The 15,738-nt window shown below is 43.8% G+C and overlaps 1 protein-coding gene across 1 annotated transcript in view; it reads left to right on the top strand.

The window, feature by feature from the left end:
• Positions 1-6,401, top strand: part of NIPAL2 (NIPA like domain containing 2) — a gene marked incomplete at both ends in the record, with an annotated part of 45,587 nt that extends 39,186 nt beyond the window's left edge. Inside the window, 5 exons of the mRNA XM_084281689.1 lie at positions 179-314; positions 2,697-2,785; positions 4,513-4,576; positions 5,883-5,977; positions 6,307-6,401. Of these exons, the coding sequence (XP_084137815.1) occupies positions 179-314; positions 2,697-2,785; positions 4,513-4,576; positions 5,883-5,977; positions 6,307-6,401 (479 nt within the window). The remainder of the gene's footprint in view (positions 1-178; positions 315-2,696; positions 2,786-4,512; positions 4,577-5,882; positions 5,978-6,306) is intronic.
• Between the last annotated feature and the right edge of the window lie 9,337 nt (positions 6,402-15,738).

Genomic DNA, 15,738 nt, shown 5'->3' with positions numbered 1-15,738 from the left:
TCACTCTGAGTTTAGGAAGCAATACAGCGAGTGTTGATAACATCACACACTTGTTTTTAGGTGCCCAAACTCTACCTCAGCATCTTTTAAGCTATCAGGCCTGTGGCACCGCCCTCACTGATGCTCTGAGGTCACTGCTGTGAATCCTGCCCTGCTAATTTTTCCCTTTCCCTTTCAGCATCGCTCACTGTCATCGCTGTAAAGGCTGTTGCCAGCATGATAACACTGTCTGTGAAGGGGAAAATGCAGCTCACTTATCCCGTTTTTTATATCATGCTGATTTTAATGGCAACTTCTTGTGTTTTCCAAGTCAAGTAAGTGAGTTTCTACTTATCTCCTCACCTTTGTACCCGTTTATCTGTCAGTGCTGTTCAGTACTGATACTAACTCCAGATACAAGTTGCACTTAAGGGTAACAAATTCCTGACAGAGCCTTTACAGATGCATGAATTGCCTGCAGCTGATTATATTGTTTATTTAGGCTTTATTTCTCAGTTTATAATTGATTAATTACACGGATGCTACCTCCTCTCATTATCACCTTATACAAGGTTTTCCCAAGAGTAGTTCTTGTTTTGGCACAGGTACTGAACACATTAAATGAAATTTATGTTCCTGATTTATTTTATTTTTTTGTTACTTTCAGAAATATTCATTGTTGAATACTCAAATGGCCACGTTTACCCTCATTATGCACCTCTTTTCCCTAGCTGATGTTACTTACTGGACTGGAAGAGAGTTTACCCTCACTGTCTCCCTGCTTCTGTTAAATCTGCATGTTGCTCTTTGCTATCCTGTATGTCTGTGATTTTTTTTAGGAAATAGTTAGCTTTTGGTGAGCGGGGGACATCGGAGTTTTCCCTGCTGGCCTCTGGCCTGTTAAGTGATTGTTTTATGCTGCCTTTGCAGATTGCTGGGGGTGGCAGCCCGGTAAAATATGACTTGCAGCTGAACAGAGAGTCCATTCCCTTCATGCTGGTCCCTGCGCTTCAGGTGCTGATAGCATCATTCAGTAATCCCATCTAGACTGCTCCAGTGTTTACTTGCATAATTATTTTCCGGTAGAAGAGCCAGCCCAGCTTTCCCGTGGCAGAACACACCATTCCCATGTGGGATCAGAAAGCCCGTGCGTTATTGTGCAGTGACTCTCCATGGCTGACTCAGGAACTCCGCCGTAACAGATAATGGAGTGATTTACATCCAGCTTGTCTTTGCCCTGGGAGAATGGCTCAGGGCATTTAAAATAGGAAATAAAAGTTTGGTAAATAGGAAGCTGCTGAATTAACCTCTCCTTCTTGCCAATTCTTTCTTTCTTTTGCTGGGTCAAAATTAAAATGTGCCCATTTCATTCCCTGAAGTCAATGTCTCTTCCTCTCTCTGTTGGACACATTTTCTAATGGAGATAGTGCTGTCAGTCTAATTTTTTTCATTTTATTTCTTTCCTGTCTTATTTTATTTGACTGTCAGGTTAGCTTACAGCAGCCTGGGCTGCTACATCCTCTTGGATTCAGTGCTGGGCCTTGGTATCACTATTTTAGTCTCTGTGACCGAGTTTGTTGCAAATGGGAGAAAATAATGAGGTGTTTTCAATGACTTCAAAATCCTGACTATCCTGTGGATATGTAGGATTTCTTTATTTTTAAAGCACCATGGAGACTGTTCAACAGTTGCTAAAATAACCATGCAATTACTTTAATGGCTAAAACAGATCCAAGCTTGGATTTTTACTGTTCACATATATTGTACCAGTGAAACATTTAAGTGTGGTTCTTTTTATAGATTTTGAATACACTCTGCAGTCCCCTGATTTTTCTCTTTCGGTTTGAAATTCCCTGTTCTTATAACAGAGTATCTGTTGGTGCATCCGAGAGTTCACCCTCATGATTCATCACCTCGTGGGTAAATGCTGATAGCTCTGGTCTCCTTACAAGTGGGTTAATGCTTTGGCTTTTTGGTCCACTGATGCAGACTGTGTGGGCTGCTCCATGCCCAATGTTTCAGTCCTGCAGATTTGTGTGTAGTTTGGGCTCATATGATCCTGCACACTCTTGCTTCACCCTTCTGCTGAGGGTTTGTGTCACCTTTCTGAGGAGGAAGGCTGAGAGTTTCCAACCCAAGGTTTGCAGCCACCTCCCTGGACTTTCCCGGCAGGACAGAGTGTGTCTGGGGTGTGATTGCATGGATAAACATACAAATACGTGTTTTAGCCAAGTTGGATGGAGCCACAACAGCAATGTGGGTTTCAGCTAAGTGAAGCATGTCCTACGAGGACTCATACACATGTCCACACTGGAAATATACCCTTACACAACCTGTTTAATTTAGAGTGACTTGTCCCTGGCTGCTTGCAGGCAGCACCGCTTCCAAGAGCTGAGGCACACCATCGGCGGCAGCATTACCCGAGCATTCCTCCCTTATCTGTGGAGGACGGTTTTTCCAACAGTGCTTCAAAGGTCTCTCCAATGGCAGTCTGTGGCCAGAAGACTCCACTCCAACCTTCTTGCTTTGCCCTATTTTTTTGTATTTTGCAGTCAAAACCAGAAAGTAAATTCAATACACACACCCTTCTGTCAAGGGCTATTTGCTGTCCTGGTAAGAAATGGTCACACTTATTGAACTGACAGAAACTGGCTAACTTTACTTAAAGTGCAATGAACATCCTACAGCCATGAGGTGCAATAACGCTTGTTTTCCAGGTTCTTGAACCAAGCAATGCATCTGTACGAAGCAACAGCAGTTGTGCCCATTAATTTCATGCTCTTCACCACGAGCGCCATTGTTTCAGGTTGGTTCCTGACCTTCTGTCTCTACAAAATGATTTTCTACACACCAGGTTTTCAAAGAATCACCGTCTCTGAACAGGACCACAAACCACTCATGTTTGTCTTCACCAAAAGTTTTTCCTAAATGACAGGTGTTTAAGTCCTGAAAAATGAGTGAGCTCACAACTTTCAAAGCAAAATAAAAATCATCAAATTCTAGCATTTCCAGAATTGATACATACAGCTTGCTATGCCTTGCTGGCTTACTAGAATTACCTGCATTTATCTTAGCCTCATCTTGACATCCAGCAAATGCATTTACCATGTGCACGCCAGCTTCCCTGTATCCGAACTGGTAGAGTAATTTTAACAGCCTGGCAAACTACTCAAATGACAACCAGCTGTGTTTCATAGTAGTTAGTGTATATTCAGTTTCAGAAGGTGGAATTCTAGGTTAAGTGAAGGAAATAAAATGACTCCAAAGACCTTTTAAGCATTTAACATTTTATTCTGGGTGAGAACTCTGAACTTGGTGCTGTTAAAGAGGGACTGCAAATCTTGGAAATGGTGCGGAGTGTAAGAGCACGAGCAGGGAGGACGACTAAGATGCTGTATCAGCAACGAGCCAAAATGATTGTGTTGTTATAACATTTATGACTCATTTTAACACACACTGGGGGCTTTCCTGTCATTGCTGTGCAGGAGTTTCTCATGCAGAGCTGCCATTAATGAGAAGGGGAGTTAGCTTCGTGCACAGATTGCCTCGGCACCTGTGTTAGAGGAGACCTACACTTTGTGACTGAGAAGAGACTTTCGCCAAAAGGGGGTTGCATTCTTGCAGCCATATGGGGAATTTGGCCTTGTGCCTCCTTAAGAGATCAAGTACCTATTCAGGAATGGCTTAATAGCTTTGAGACTGGATACACATGCATTTGCACCAGGTTTGTTAAACCAGTGTGGGGCTTAGAAGAACAAGCTCTGCTGAATCTTGGTGGGGTGTTTGTGGAAGATACCTCCTCTCGTGATTCCTCCATCCCCAGTTGCAGCCTTTGAAGATACAGTCATGCTTCAGTGGCTTTGGTTCACACTCTGGTGTTTCTAAGCAAAACTATGCTCATCAGTGGTTTAAAGCCAATATGTTTGGCTGTGAACTGGGGCAGCTGAGATCCAGATACACATCTGGTTCTGTCACCTCCACTGCAGAGGTGCTAATTCCTGTTAGAGGGGTGACCAGAAGAGTTAGTGATCCCTTCAGCCGGAGAGATTTGGCAAACTTGGCTGCTGGAGCCTTTAACTTGGTGTAAACATCAGGGACAGAGCTAGTTATCGAAAACCTGTTCCCAATTGTAGCTAAGATGTCCACATGGTCTGCTGGAGTGGCTTAACTAAATCCATGAAGAACCTGTTAGCTGTACTGGTATGACTCTGCTTGCGAATAAGACCTTGAGTTTGACCTGCATAAAAACTGTTGCTGACAATGCAAAAAAATACCTGCATCTGTGCAGTTACTAACACAGCACGTGCTCCAGCCTGATAGACTAAATCTTCTCCAGTCCCTTGCAGTATCTCAAGAAAGCCTAGATAATGGAATATGGGCACATAATGTGAACCCACAGCTACGTGTATTAATACCATATTTGGGATTTTTTTCTCCACTTGAGCATGACACTGCTTGTGACCCTCCCAGCTGTAATTCATATCACTTGGAATCCAGTCAAGATCTGCAATTCTTGTTTCTGTCACATTCCAGGGGTCATATTTTATCAGGAATTCCAAAGTGCAGCTTTGCTGAGCGTGTTCATGTTTCTGTTCGGGTAAGTGTGCCGGCCTAAAATCTGCACTAACGCTTCCACTGCAACAGCACTGCCTCGCGGAACCCCTTCTTTTCTCAGTAAGAAGAAACCTGTCTTGTTATTAAAATATTATGGAATAGCCATTATAGTAGGATAAAAAAACATTAAAGGGAAGATTAATATCTGTGCTTCGGGGGTTTGGAGGCCCGGTTTTGAATCCAAATATGTAAAAATGTGAGACACTTATGAACTACTAATCCCATGATGGAATGAAAAACCAGCAGCATGTGTTCCTTCTGCAGGAAGGAGAAATTACTGCTCTCTACCAAAGATCATGTTTTAGGGGGTGCTGATACAACTTCAAGGAATCTCCTCCCCTGTTACCTTCCACGTGCGTGTCCGGCTGCCCTTTGCTGCCATTAGGCACGGGCAGTTCTAGGAGCTGCTTGCTTACAAGGGTCTTGTGCCAAGGAAGGCACAGCCTGTCTGCTGAAAGGTTCAGAGCATGTGAAGAAGCTGCTGACAATGCTTGAAGAAGGCCCCAAGTGTTGTGAGAGCAGAGATCTGCTGGCTACCAGCACAGTAACAACTCAGGGAACAGGTGAACATTACTCAAGGACAGGCATGAGATGGTTAAAAGCACCTCCCAGAACCGCTGGACCTGTCTTGCCACCAAGCTGTCAAACAGCTCGGGCTGACAGCTGCAGACATCTCCATCCTCTGCAGTCAGGCAGGGGTAGGTGCGCAGACCTGCGATGCTGTTTGGCTGCAGGAAAAGTGGCAGAAAATGGAGATGAGCAAATTCAACCCAGGTATTTGGCAGGCAGGAAGTAGCGATCGTGTGTCCAACACAGAGCGGATAGAAGATTTATCCAAGCGTAGCAGTTTCTCATTGCTCCTGGCTTACAGCTTGCCCCTGAGACATGCAGTCGAACGAGAAAAACAAGAGAGATGTTGATTGTCTGCAACAAGCCTGAGTTGTTGATGAAATTGCAAGTGCTGGAGTGCTAGTTTAGATGTTCTGAGAAGATTTGCTCAGGGATTCAAAGGCTGCGGTCTCACACTCGCAGGCATTTGATTAGGTATACATTACTGAAAGTGTAATTTTGTCTGCGGAGCCTTTGGAACCGATTGTAAAGCTTCGGGAGGCAAAAACTAGTCTGACAGAGAGTCCAAGATGAATTTATACAGCTGCCAGGAAGGAAAGTTTCTTTAAAAACTGAGCAGCTCGGGTTTGGAAGTCCTTGAAAAAGAAACATGGGAAAAGATTCTCATCTCAGATGCAGTGAGCTGTTTCTAATAATACGATGCCACTGTTATTTTGCAGGTGTCTCCTATCTTTCCTTGGTGTATTTGTAATTGCAAGAAATAAAAAAGAGGAGCATTTACAAGTTCCTTATATTGACTGTGGACGTATTCCTGGTAAGTAGGGCTTTTTTTTTTTTTTTTTTTTTCTGTCTCTCTGTTTAAAAATGAGATATCAGATAATGGAATGACCTGGGAGAGTTGAGTCAGAAATGTGCTCTAGTTGCATTTAAAAAATATACTGTTCCCTTAATTTCTATTCCTGTTCCCAACAGATTTTTCAAAGAATTTTTCAGAGTTTTTCCAAGCTATTGTTACAACCAGTCAAATGAAAACAATGATTACTGGAGCAAGGAATGTTTAAATGATGGATTGGTGGGGGATTTGTTTTATTAAAATTCTTCACAGAGTTGTTGTTTTTCCCTTCTCTCACCCCATTTCCTTAGGACAAAAATTGACAGGCAAAATACAACCAGATTCTTATAGTTCATGCTATGGCACTTTGAATAATGAAGATGACTCGGTGAAAACTCAGAGCTGAAAGAAGAAAGCACCTTACCTTCCACTTAATGAGAGGAACAGCACTGGAACAAGAATTAGCAGCACCTTTTCATTGGACATATTCGAGTCGACGTTGAATTCAATTCCTGCATGCTGATGAGTCATAGCATTATTTAATCCTACTTAATTTATCCCCTGGCTGTCCCAAATGTGGTTTGAAGATAAAGCAAGCCTTAAGAAAAACTAAATAACCGTTAATGAATCTGAATATTCTTATAGTATAAATGCCTCTTGGTGATGACTGGGGATATTTTTAGAGTTTTAATTGCCTAGAAATGCAAATAGGTACATAAAAGGGTTTTAAAATTTGCTTTTGAAAACCCCCAGATGTGCACAGATGCTTAAAGACAAAGATGGGAAATGAGGAGGATTTTCATAAGAGACTTCAAAGTATTCTGCTGTATGTCTACTACCTTTAAAAATCTGATCCTTCCTGTCCATGAGTCCAAAATGTAGGCATATATGCAGTATGCTTAAACATGTATATACATTTTTATTATGTGCAGAGGCAAAATCATGATTATCTTCTGCCATCAGACATTCTCTTACCTTCAAAGGCAATAAACACTTGTGTGAGAAGAGGGAAGGACAAGAACATTTGTCACAAACATGGGCACAAGCACACGTGCATGCATTTGTGAGGCGCCCAGCCAAAACAGAGCTGGGGAACCTCGTGTGACATTTTACATACCCCCATGCCTTGTGCACTGGCTGTACTATATGTTAATACAACCTAGTCCAAGGTTTAGTCACTGTTTTCAGGAAAAGGGGGTTTTAATGAAGGAAGTGCAAAGTTCTGTAGAGGAAATGGGGGATCCAGGCTCCCTCTGTTGATCCATCTTGAAAAATATTCCTAAAATAGCAAAGTAGGACAAATCCCACCTCCTTGCTAAACCAATGGTTATCCTGCATGAGGAAAGGCTGTAAAAAACAGGGTCACAAGAGTCACACCACATTTTTTCCTTCATTAAATGGTAATTTCTCTCTACACTCATTTGAAAAGCTGGCAGCAATGGGGACTGTAGCAGAAGTGGTTGAGTGGGAGGTCAAAACATCCTTCAGCCCCAGCCTCCTGGAAAGAAAGCTGCTTCTGGGCCTTAGGTGTGGGTCCATTCACCCTTGCCTGGTGACACTGATGTACCTCAGCCGGCACATCAACGCTCAGACACCTCCACTGTAGAAACAAAGTGCTCTTGATAAGCATTTGGTACTAACCTTCAAGTCTTGGACAAGATAATTCCTTTGTGTTTGGATTGATCTGCTGTAATGGATAAGGGCCACAGGCTGTGTGCATTTTGTTTCAGTGGGATATGATGAAACGAGCTCTCTGTTTTGTTTTGTTTTGTTTTTGTTTAGTGTAGTTTATTATTATTTCATTTTAAAATGGTATTTTAAATGGTGCAGTCAAGGAACCACAGGACAGTTTGACTTCAAGCAAAGTGCACACAGAGATGTATTTTCTCCTGTGCAGCGATGTCCTGGCAGCCAGGGCTTGGGGGACTTGTGAAGTGGTTTTTCAGCATGGATCTTTTCCAGCTGGCACAGTACAAGACTCAGGGTCTGCACCTTGCTTGTACCAGCTGCCTGCCCGTGGCCTTCCTTTACCCTCTTACAGTTTGAGTTCAAGTTTCTAAAGCTTACAATGCAAAACACACCTGATTATGTATGCTTTCTCCAGGGAATAAGGGCCTGCCTGTATGCCCTCTATGCCACTTGCCTCTTGCAAGTCAAATTTAAGTCACTTTCTAATTCTCAAGTGAGACCATGTGCTAAAGATGGAAATAGGATGTCTGTAGTTTTTCATTCGATGATCTGGGAAATAAAAGTGGGCTGGTGGGAGAAAGGATTTAGTTTTGTTTCTTTTTTAAATTGTTGGCCTTGGGCTTCTTTCTAAAATCTGTCTCCATGATTTAGGAGGGCTGAAGGAAATTATAAGGTCTATCAGGTATAGGAATTTCTTTTCAAAGCAGGAAACAGAATGTAAAAATCTATGGCAAAAGTTATTATTTATTTCAAGCTACCCTATTTCTTCTCAAGCAACACTTCCTTTCTTCCTATAGGTTTATACAAAAATTGAAGGGTTAAAATGTTTTCTGTAAACTTGAATGTAATTAAAAATAATTTATAGAGCAAAACACTGGCAGGAATTATGTGCAATTAAAACTTGTGATTTGACAGAATTTTTGAGATGTGAGCATGTTCCAACAAATTAACATATCACAGGGTCAGAGGAACGTGGTGATGAGAATTTATTACTGCTCTCCAAAGACAGGGACATGATTTGTTTCAAGAATCAGTTTCTAATCAATGCCATTTTCAGACTTTGCTTGTGACACTTCGGTGATAAGCAGCACAGACAAATGCTTATAAAAAAAAAAAATGTTTCACTGGAACAGAGAAAAGTCCTTGGAAGCCTTCTCTTTACCAGTGAGCTATTTTCTCGCAGTATTTTTCCTGACATCATATACATGGGCCAGATACAAACTGTGAAGCTTGCACCTGCAGACTGAGCTTTCTTGAGCAGATGCTCTATGGGATCTGAGGAAATAATGCTGAAGGAAGGCATGCAGGACAGTCAGCATCTCACGTGGTCCCAGCTGGCTCCAGCCTGGGATTTCTGACAGACCAGAACCAGCAGGACTCACTTTGTGCTTGTTCCACTGCTGGTCAGGCTGCAGTAAAAGATGAAGTATTAGCTGGCCACAGGCCTGGAAATGGGAACTCTGGAGTACAGCTAGGCAGTTATTTTCTTTTGTGATAAAATATCAAGATGCTTTTTACCAAGTGTTTTCAGCTAGCAAGAAATAGTTTAATCTTGGACTGGATTCATACATCTGCCAATGGTAGGAGCCTGGCATTCAGCTGGCAGGCTTAGGGCCTGCTCCTCGCTACCACCCAGCTTCTGATGGCCTCAGTTTTTGCAGTGGTCACCCAAAACCAAGGAAGGGAGGTCAGCTTTCATAGAGGCTTGAGTTTCTGTGCTTTGAAGGTGTGGTTACATGTACCTGCCGAGCTGCTTGGATGGTTCAACACTGCTAAAACCTCACCCCCTGGCTGTGGGGTCCTGCTCAGCTGATGGCTCGCTGTGCACCCCACAAAAACCATCTCATTTATTTCTTCTGCTGTGTTGGCTCTCTGAGAGTTATCAAACTGGGCTGTCCCACAGCGGAGGCTGACTTGGACATTTGGTGAAAACACAAAGACCTGGGCCAGACTCACAGGGCTGTGGGTGGTGACCACTGCGTGGCTCCATGTGGGGCTGAGATGGGCAGCCTGTGGTGCAAGGAAGGGCCTAGAGTTGGTGAGGAGCACGGACATGCATCTCACTACACAACCTGTGATAAGGACTGATTTTTTTTCTCTCCAGTTTGCATACAAACCATGCTGCAAGGACAGACAGGGACAAAATGTCCTCACTTCTGACCTCAAAATGTTCTCCCCTTGCACTTTTCCCTCCCAACTCACTTCTTGAAAGGTCGCTTGCAGAGAAACCTCTGATAACACTGAGGTACAAATGATTAGGCAGAGCTGTCTTTCAGCTTGCCCTTTTGCGCTTGTCCTCTGAGACTTGGCCTTTTTCTTGTTTAAATGTTTTTGTTTGTTTATCCCTTTTGGAGAAATCAGCTGGTCTGTGTTAGGAACTGGCCCAAAGGAGATAGAGGCTAATTACCATAATTATTATTGGAGGGCCAAGTTGGAATTTGTACAACCTGAGGTTGTTTGAGGAGAAAAAGGTAGAGAAAAGCCTAGCTCTCGATTCGCAGGAGCTTGAGAAATCCTGTGTTTGCAATGTTTCTGGGCTCTGGGGCAGAATTAGGGACATTAGTGAATAGACAGTGATTCCATACATTTTTATATGTGTTTTTAAGGTGTTGTTTTTGTTTTGTTTTGTTTTGTTTTTTAATTTGGAAGTGAAGGATGGCCATTCTCTGCCTAGAGAAGCAAAGAGAAAATAAGCCAGTCCCTTGGCAGATGGGAGATGTTTCAACTTTTTGGAGCTGGAAGAAGCATGGAGGCACCTTCCAAGCTCCCTGGCTGTAATAACCATTCAGTTGTAACATACAGAAGGGCAGCACTGGCAAATAACACCACTACATAGTAAGCAGTCATGACTGTTTATAAAGGATCTTTGTCCTTTTGTCATGTGTTAAACCTGTTCAGAGGACATGTAGCTGATCTGGCTTCTTCAGCTGCACATAAACATATCTTTGAAACATGCTGAGCTAGTCTACAGGGTCTGGGCCCCTTGAGCATCCTATTGATGTCTCTTTGGCAGACCCTGTCTCCCATGCAGAGCTCTTGCCAGGTCCTCTCTGTGTGGAAATCAGACTATGTGGTGGACACATACCACGGGCTCACTCAGTAAGAAGATAGAGTATTGACAGGATGTTTCCCTTGACATAAGAAGAGTTTATGCCTACAAGGATATTGTGCAAACCTACAGATTTGGATTACATTCCCTTTACTTCATGATTCCCACTGAAGTATGCAAGGTCAGTTCTGGGTATCTGCAGGAGCAGAACTGTCACCTCAGGAACTTCAGGCTCAACAGATGAGACCCTGTGTAAAGAGTTAGGTGTCTGCTCAGTAGGTTTCTTATTTGATCTACATCCCAGTTTTGCTGTTAGGACCCTAAAGTTAGCCCAAGCCTTTGAGGGAGAAAGTGCACCTAATATTATAAGATCTGCAGTAACATTTTGATTGCTGTTGGACTTGGCCATTGGTGCCAGGGAAACTTGTGTCATTTCACAAGGTAATGATGAGGGGGGACAGTGTTGTGCAGCAGAATCGGAAACGTACTGAAGTGGCAGGAAAGTTTTGCATGGACACAGAGGAATGAAATCAGGAGACTGGTAAGCTACTGTGGCCTTCTGGGCTGCTTGTTGACAGTGTCAACAAGGCGAATGTTGACAGTTTTCAGAGCAGAGCTACTGTAAAAGAATGACCAGGCAGGTGGCTTAAACACGGACTGTTTAACGTGAAGTTAATGTATCACTGCAGCCCGCGGCACTAATACCTTAAACATTAAAAGTGGCCTGTGGCCATTGATGAAGGAGCCAATTTCTGTATTTTGCTAGGTCACACTGGGGAAAATGGAAATGATTGATTTAAGCCTCCAGCACAAACATGGACTTGCCAGATCTCCAGTTGGAGATTTCCACTCTTGGAATAGGCATTGCCTTGCCTAGATGAAATCTTTGGAGCCTGCTGCCAGGTCTTTTGCCAGAATAATTAAATGGGTTGAAAGAACAGCACTGTCATTTGTCTTCTGTTTGATAGCTAGTGGGCATACATCCAGAGCAGCACTAACACAAGATCAGGACTTTTCTCTCCATTTGAAAAAAAAAAAAAAAAAAAGAGAAAAAAAGAAGGAAAAAAAAAAAGAAAAAAAATGTTTTTCTTGAGCTTCAATAGCATGTGCACCAGGCCCAGAGCTCTATGCTGTTGAACAAACTCTGGTACACTCAGCCCAGAAGTAGAGAGAAAGCTTGCATGGCCCAGAGGCTGCTCGTTAGGCAGTTCTTACCTGTCACTGAAGGTTACTGCTGGTAATGCATCATACAGCAATAGAGTACAACAACAAAGTATTGGAGCATCCACTTTGTTTTCCAAGAACAGCTGCTCTGTGTTTTACGAGGGAAAGGAGATGAGGAATATGATTTAATATTACTAAGCATCACAGTTACCCATGTGTTTATTTTTTCCAGACAATATTTAACAGTTAACCAACAGCCATGTCCTGAAAACACTGGCTGGGTCCTGAGATCATGGATGTGTGGCAGGATTCGACGCCGTATGAATAAGGGCAGGCTGCTGATACAAGAAGGCAGGTTGGTGTCATCTCTCCTGGCCTCCTGCACCGCTCTGGCCAGGCAGCCTTCTCCAAGCACTTCTGTGTAAGCCCCTTGGCCCACCTACAGAAGAAGGCACACCGACCTCTCCTGTGAGTCAAAGGAGAGGATCCACCAATGCCATTAACAATGTGTACTAGCAATGACTCATTGTTTGCTTTTGAACTGTGCCTTATGTCTATTTTAAAGTGTCTGGATCTCGCTCGCAGCTATTTGTCTTTCACCAGTGATTTAAAGCACTCGGTAAGTCCCTCTAGTAAAATACAGTAAGATGACTTGGGCTTTTTGCTAAGCCAAACAGACAGACCTTTTAAGTCTCTCACCATCAGACATTTTGGTCAGCCCTCAAGTTGCTTTCCGTGGTTGTTTTCTGCTCTATCTCCATTTTTCCAGTGTCGAAAATTGGCTTTATGAGTGCCAAAAACCGAGTAAGAATCTGATCTTAGCACCACTGAGGAAGTAGCACAGAGCTGGGCCAGAGCCAAAATGCAGTGGTCAGGGTGCCTGGCTTCCCCTCTTCCCAAAGCTGAGCCCAGCCCAGCTGCCACCTCTCCCAGGAGGTGCCTGAATATTTTATTTTTTCACTGTGATTTAACAGTGGCTGTTTTGCATGCCCAGGGATACAGCAGCCTAGATAGTTTTCAGCAATTTGACTTCTGACTCATTCCTGAGATCAGTGATGGTCCAAAGAGGTCCCCGGGAGGCTCAGCACAGCTGGAAACCCTGAAACCAAGTGGCCAACGGATGGACACAGCTGTGGTGGCACAGAGAAGGAGAAAAATGGAATGGTCTGGGTTGGAAGGGACCCTTGAATATCAGCTCATCCAACCCCTGCCGTGGGGTTGGGGTGCAGTAAGTAAATAGGCTCTGGATGTGGGGACACCCTGCCCAGATAAATTGCTCTTGCCTCAAGGATGGTGACAGCTCACCAGAGAGAGTGAGTGCTTATATTTGTGATACACAACAGAAAGGCTTTGGCCCCCTTTGCCCCTTGCTGCTCAGTCTTGCAGCAAGGTTGCATTTTGAAAGGAGCAGCTCGGGCATCTCCTCTCCAAGAGGAGGATGTGAGCACCTGATAACCCCAAATGGGGCATCCAAACCCCAAAGGGCAGCAGGAGGCGAGTGCCAGCCCCAGCTTCTTTGGCTGATTTGGGGAACCAGCAATCACTCAGGCTTCAGTTGTCCCTCCTCTAAGTGCCTCCTGCTTCTGGATGCCAGCACAGGAAAGGGGACGCCTCCAGCCCTTTTTGGAATCTAGGTTTTGGTATGGAGAAGAAATGCATTCATGTTAGAGAGAATTTTGGGATGGATTTATCACTCTTAGTCCTGTGTTACACTGCAGAGCAGGCACAGCTATTTTGCTGATACCCTTGCACTGTGAATGGTTTGAATTCAGTGTTTTGAGGTATTTGATTTTTGGTTGTCTTTTGTTTATTTGTTTGTTTGGGTTTTTTAGTAATTTAAAAGGAACAAATCAGTAAAGTCACCTCAATTAACCCAAAGTAATCTGTGGTGGAATTCTTCATTAAAAAAAAAAAATAAATAAAATTTTAAAAAGGCTGATTTTATAGTGAAGTCTTTGCAAATAAAAGGCCATGCTGGAGCACTTTGAATGTGATTACAGTGACTCACATTTTTAATGGCTTTTTTTTTATCTTCAAAATGGCTTTTTTCCAAACAAAGTCCTACAAGGCCTCATATAACAAACAAGGGTTACTGCTCTTTTCCACACATAACATGAAAAATATCCTTCAGCAGAGCGGAGCGAGCTGCAGCCCATCTGCTGTAGCTTGGCGCGGCACGGCGCAGCTCCCTGACCATTACGCATGCCTCTCGGTAAAGCAAACCACCTGTTTCCTGCGCAAGATTCCGCCTCGAGCCTCCTGAAAGCTTCTCCCAGGGTGAAATCCATCCAAACCGCTGATGGGGGATGACAACCTTGGCATTCCCTTTCGCTGCGTTTGTTGTCGTGCCGGTTGTTGTTCGCTGAAGGGCTCCGTGGACTTTAGTCTTCTTTTCCATCCAGACTAGAAAAGGGCAGGCTGCGCCAGAGATAAATAGGCTCTTACTTTCCTATTTATCATGTCTCCTTGTTCTTCAGCTGTGGTCAGCAAAGTCTTTATTTGAGGGCCCAAAAAGAGCACCTTTGGAACAGAAGGAAAAGGGGAGAGAGAAGTCTTGGGGCACCTGGCCAAGGACCATCATCCCCCCATCCCCTGTTCAGGGCCTGATACTGCAGACACTGAGCTCAGCTGAGCCTTACACGAATCCCACTCGTGTGAAATCAGTCCTTGCAGGAATCTGAGAAGTATCCCAGGCTTACCAGATGCTTTACCTAGACACTTGCAGCACAGGCAAGCTGTAATTCTGCAAGGGCTGTGCTGAGTAAAAAATGGCATTTTCCCCCAGCTGCTTGCCATCACGCTGGACAGACTGCAACCAAATATTATACAGTGGGCTCTGAGCATCCTCACATTGGTGTAACCACTGCTGCTTGGAGCAGGTTAGAGACCTTTCATGTCACCCCATCCACCAGCTGCATTGGGAAAGTGCCCTTCAGCCCTGGGTTGCAGCGATGGGCAAGACTTCAAAGGACACAGCGCTTAAAAACGCGTCCTAAGAGAGGTCAGGGTATGCTCTGCTCCAGAGAACCTCTTTGTGGTCAAAACTTTGATATGAAATTTAGAAGTCTGGGTTGAAATGCTATCCCAATCTGAGCTGGAGACTGCTAGCCATGTCTTCATTAACTGGACGAACTGGGGGGCAGCTGGGGGGCGAGGACTCCTGCTGGGCCCTGTCCCTGCTGCTGCATCCAGAGGGTGCTGTGGTGGCACTTCATGTAGCAGCTGGGTCTTGTCTTTGGACTGCCTGGGTTCACATTGCTGGGACGGCGTCACTGACACAACAGGCCAAATCTTCTCAGTTGTGGTAGCACTAAGTGTCAAAGAGTTATGTGAAGAGAAGCAACCCCAAACCCAGTGGGTAATTCCTCTGGAGACTGAGGTGGCCAAATGCTAACATGTCCCTGGAAAGGCTTGTAGATTCTCCACCTCAGACTGAGGAGTCCCCAACATGGTGAAGATTTCACAGCATCCCCCTGCTCCAAAACGAAGGTGCTTCACTCTTGCATGGAAATTAAAATGCGTCTTTCCTCCTACATTAGAAAGAACAGAGATGCAGTGCTGTTGTTTTGTTAAAAATATACAGCTTTCATTACATTTTTCTCTAAAGAAGCTAAACTGTATTGTTAAATTGACTGAATATAAATAACCACCAGCAGCTGCTTTCACCTCATTTGAAAAATTTCAGCTCAGAAGGTAAAAATTTGGCAGAGTTTTATAATCAGCTCAAGATATGATCTTATAATGGAGGACAAAGCAGTGCTGCCAGCTGTGCCTCAGATCAGGATATTTGCCTTCTTGAAATAAAATCATTTGGAGGAAAAAGCATTCTGGATTAGTCTAT

The sequence above is a fragment of the Netta rufina genome (assembly GCF_964035555.1).
Source record: "Netta rufina genome assembly, chromosome: 2".
Classification (NCBI taxonomy): Eukaryota; Metazoa; Chordata; class Aves; order Anseriformes; family Anatidae; genus Netta; species Netta rufina.
The sequence above is the reverse complement of the archived record's forward strand: the minus strand, read 5'-3'. Positions and strand labels throughout refer to the sequence as shown.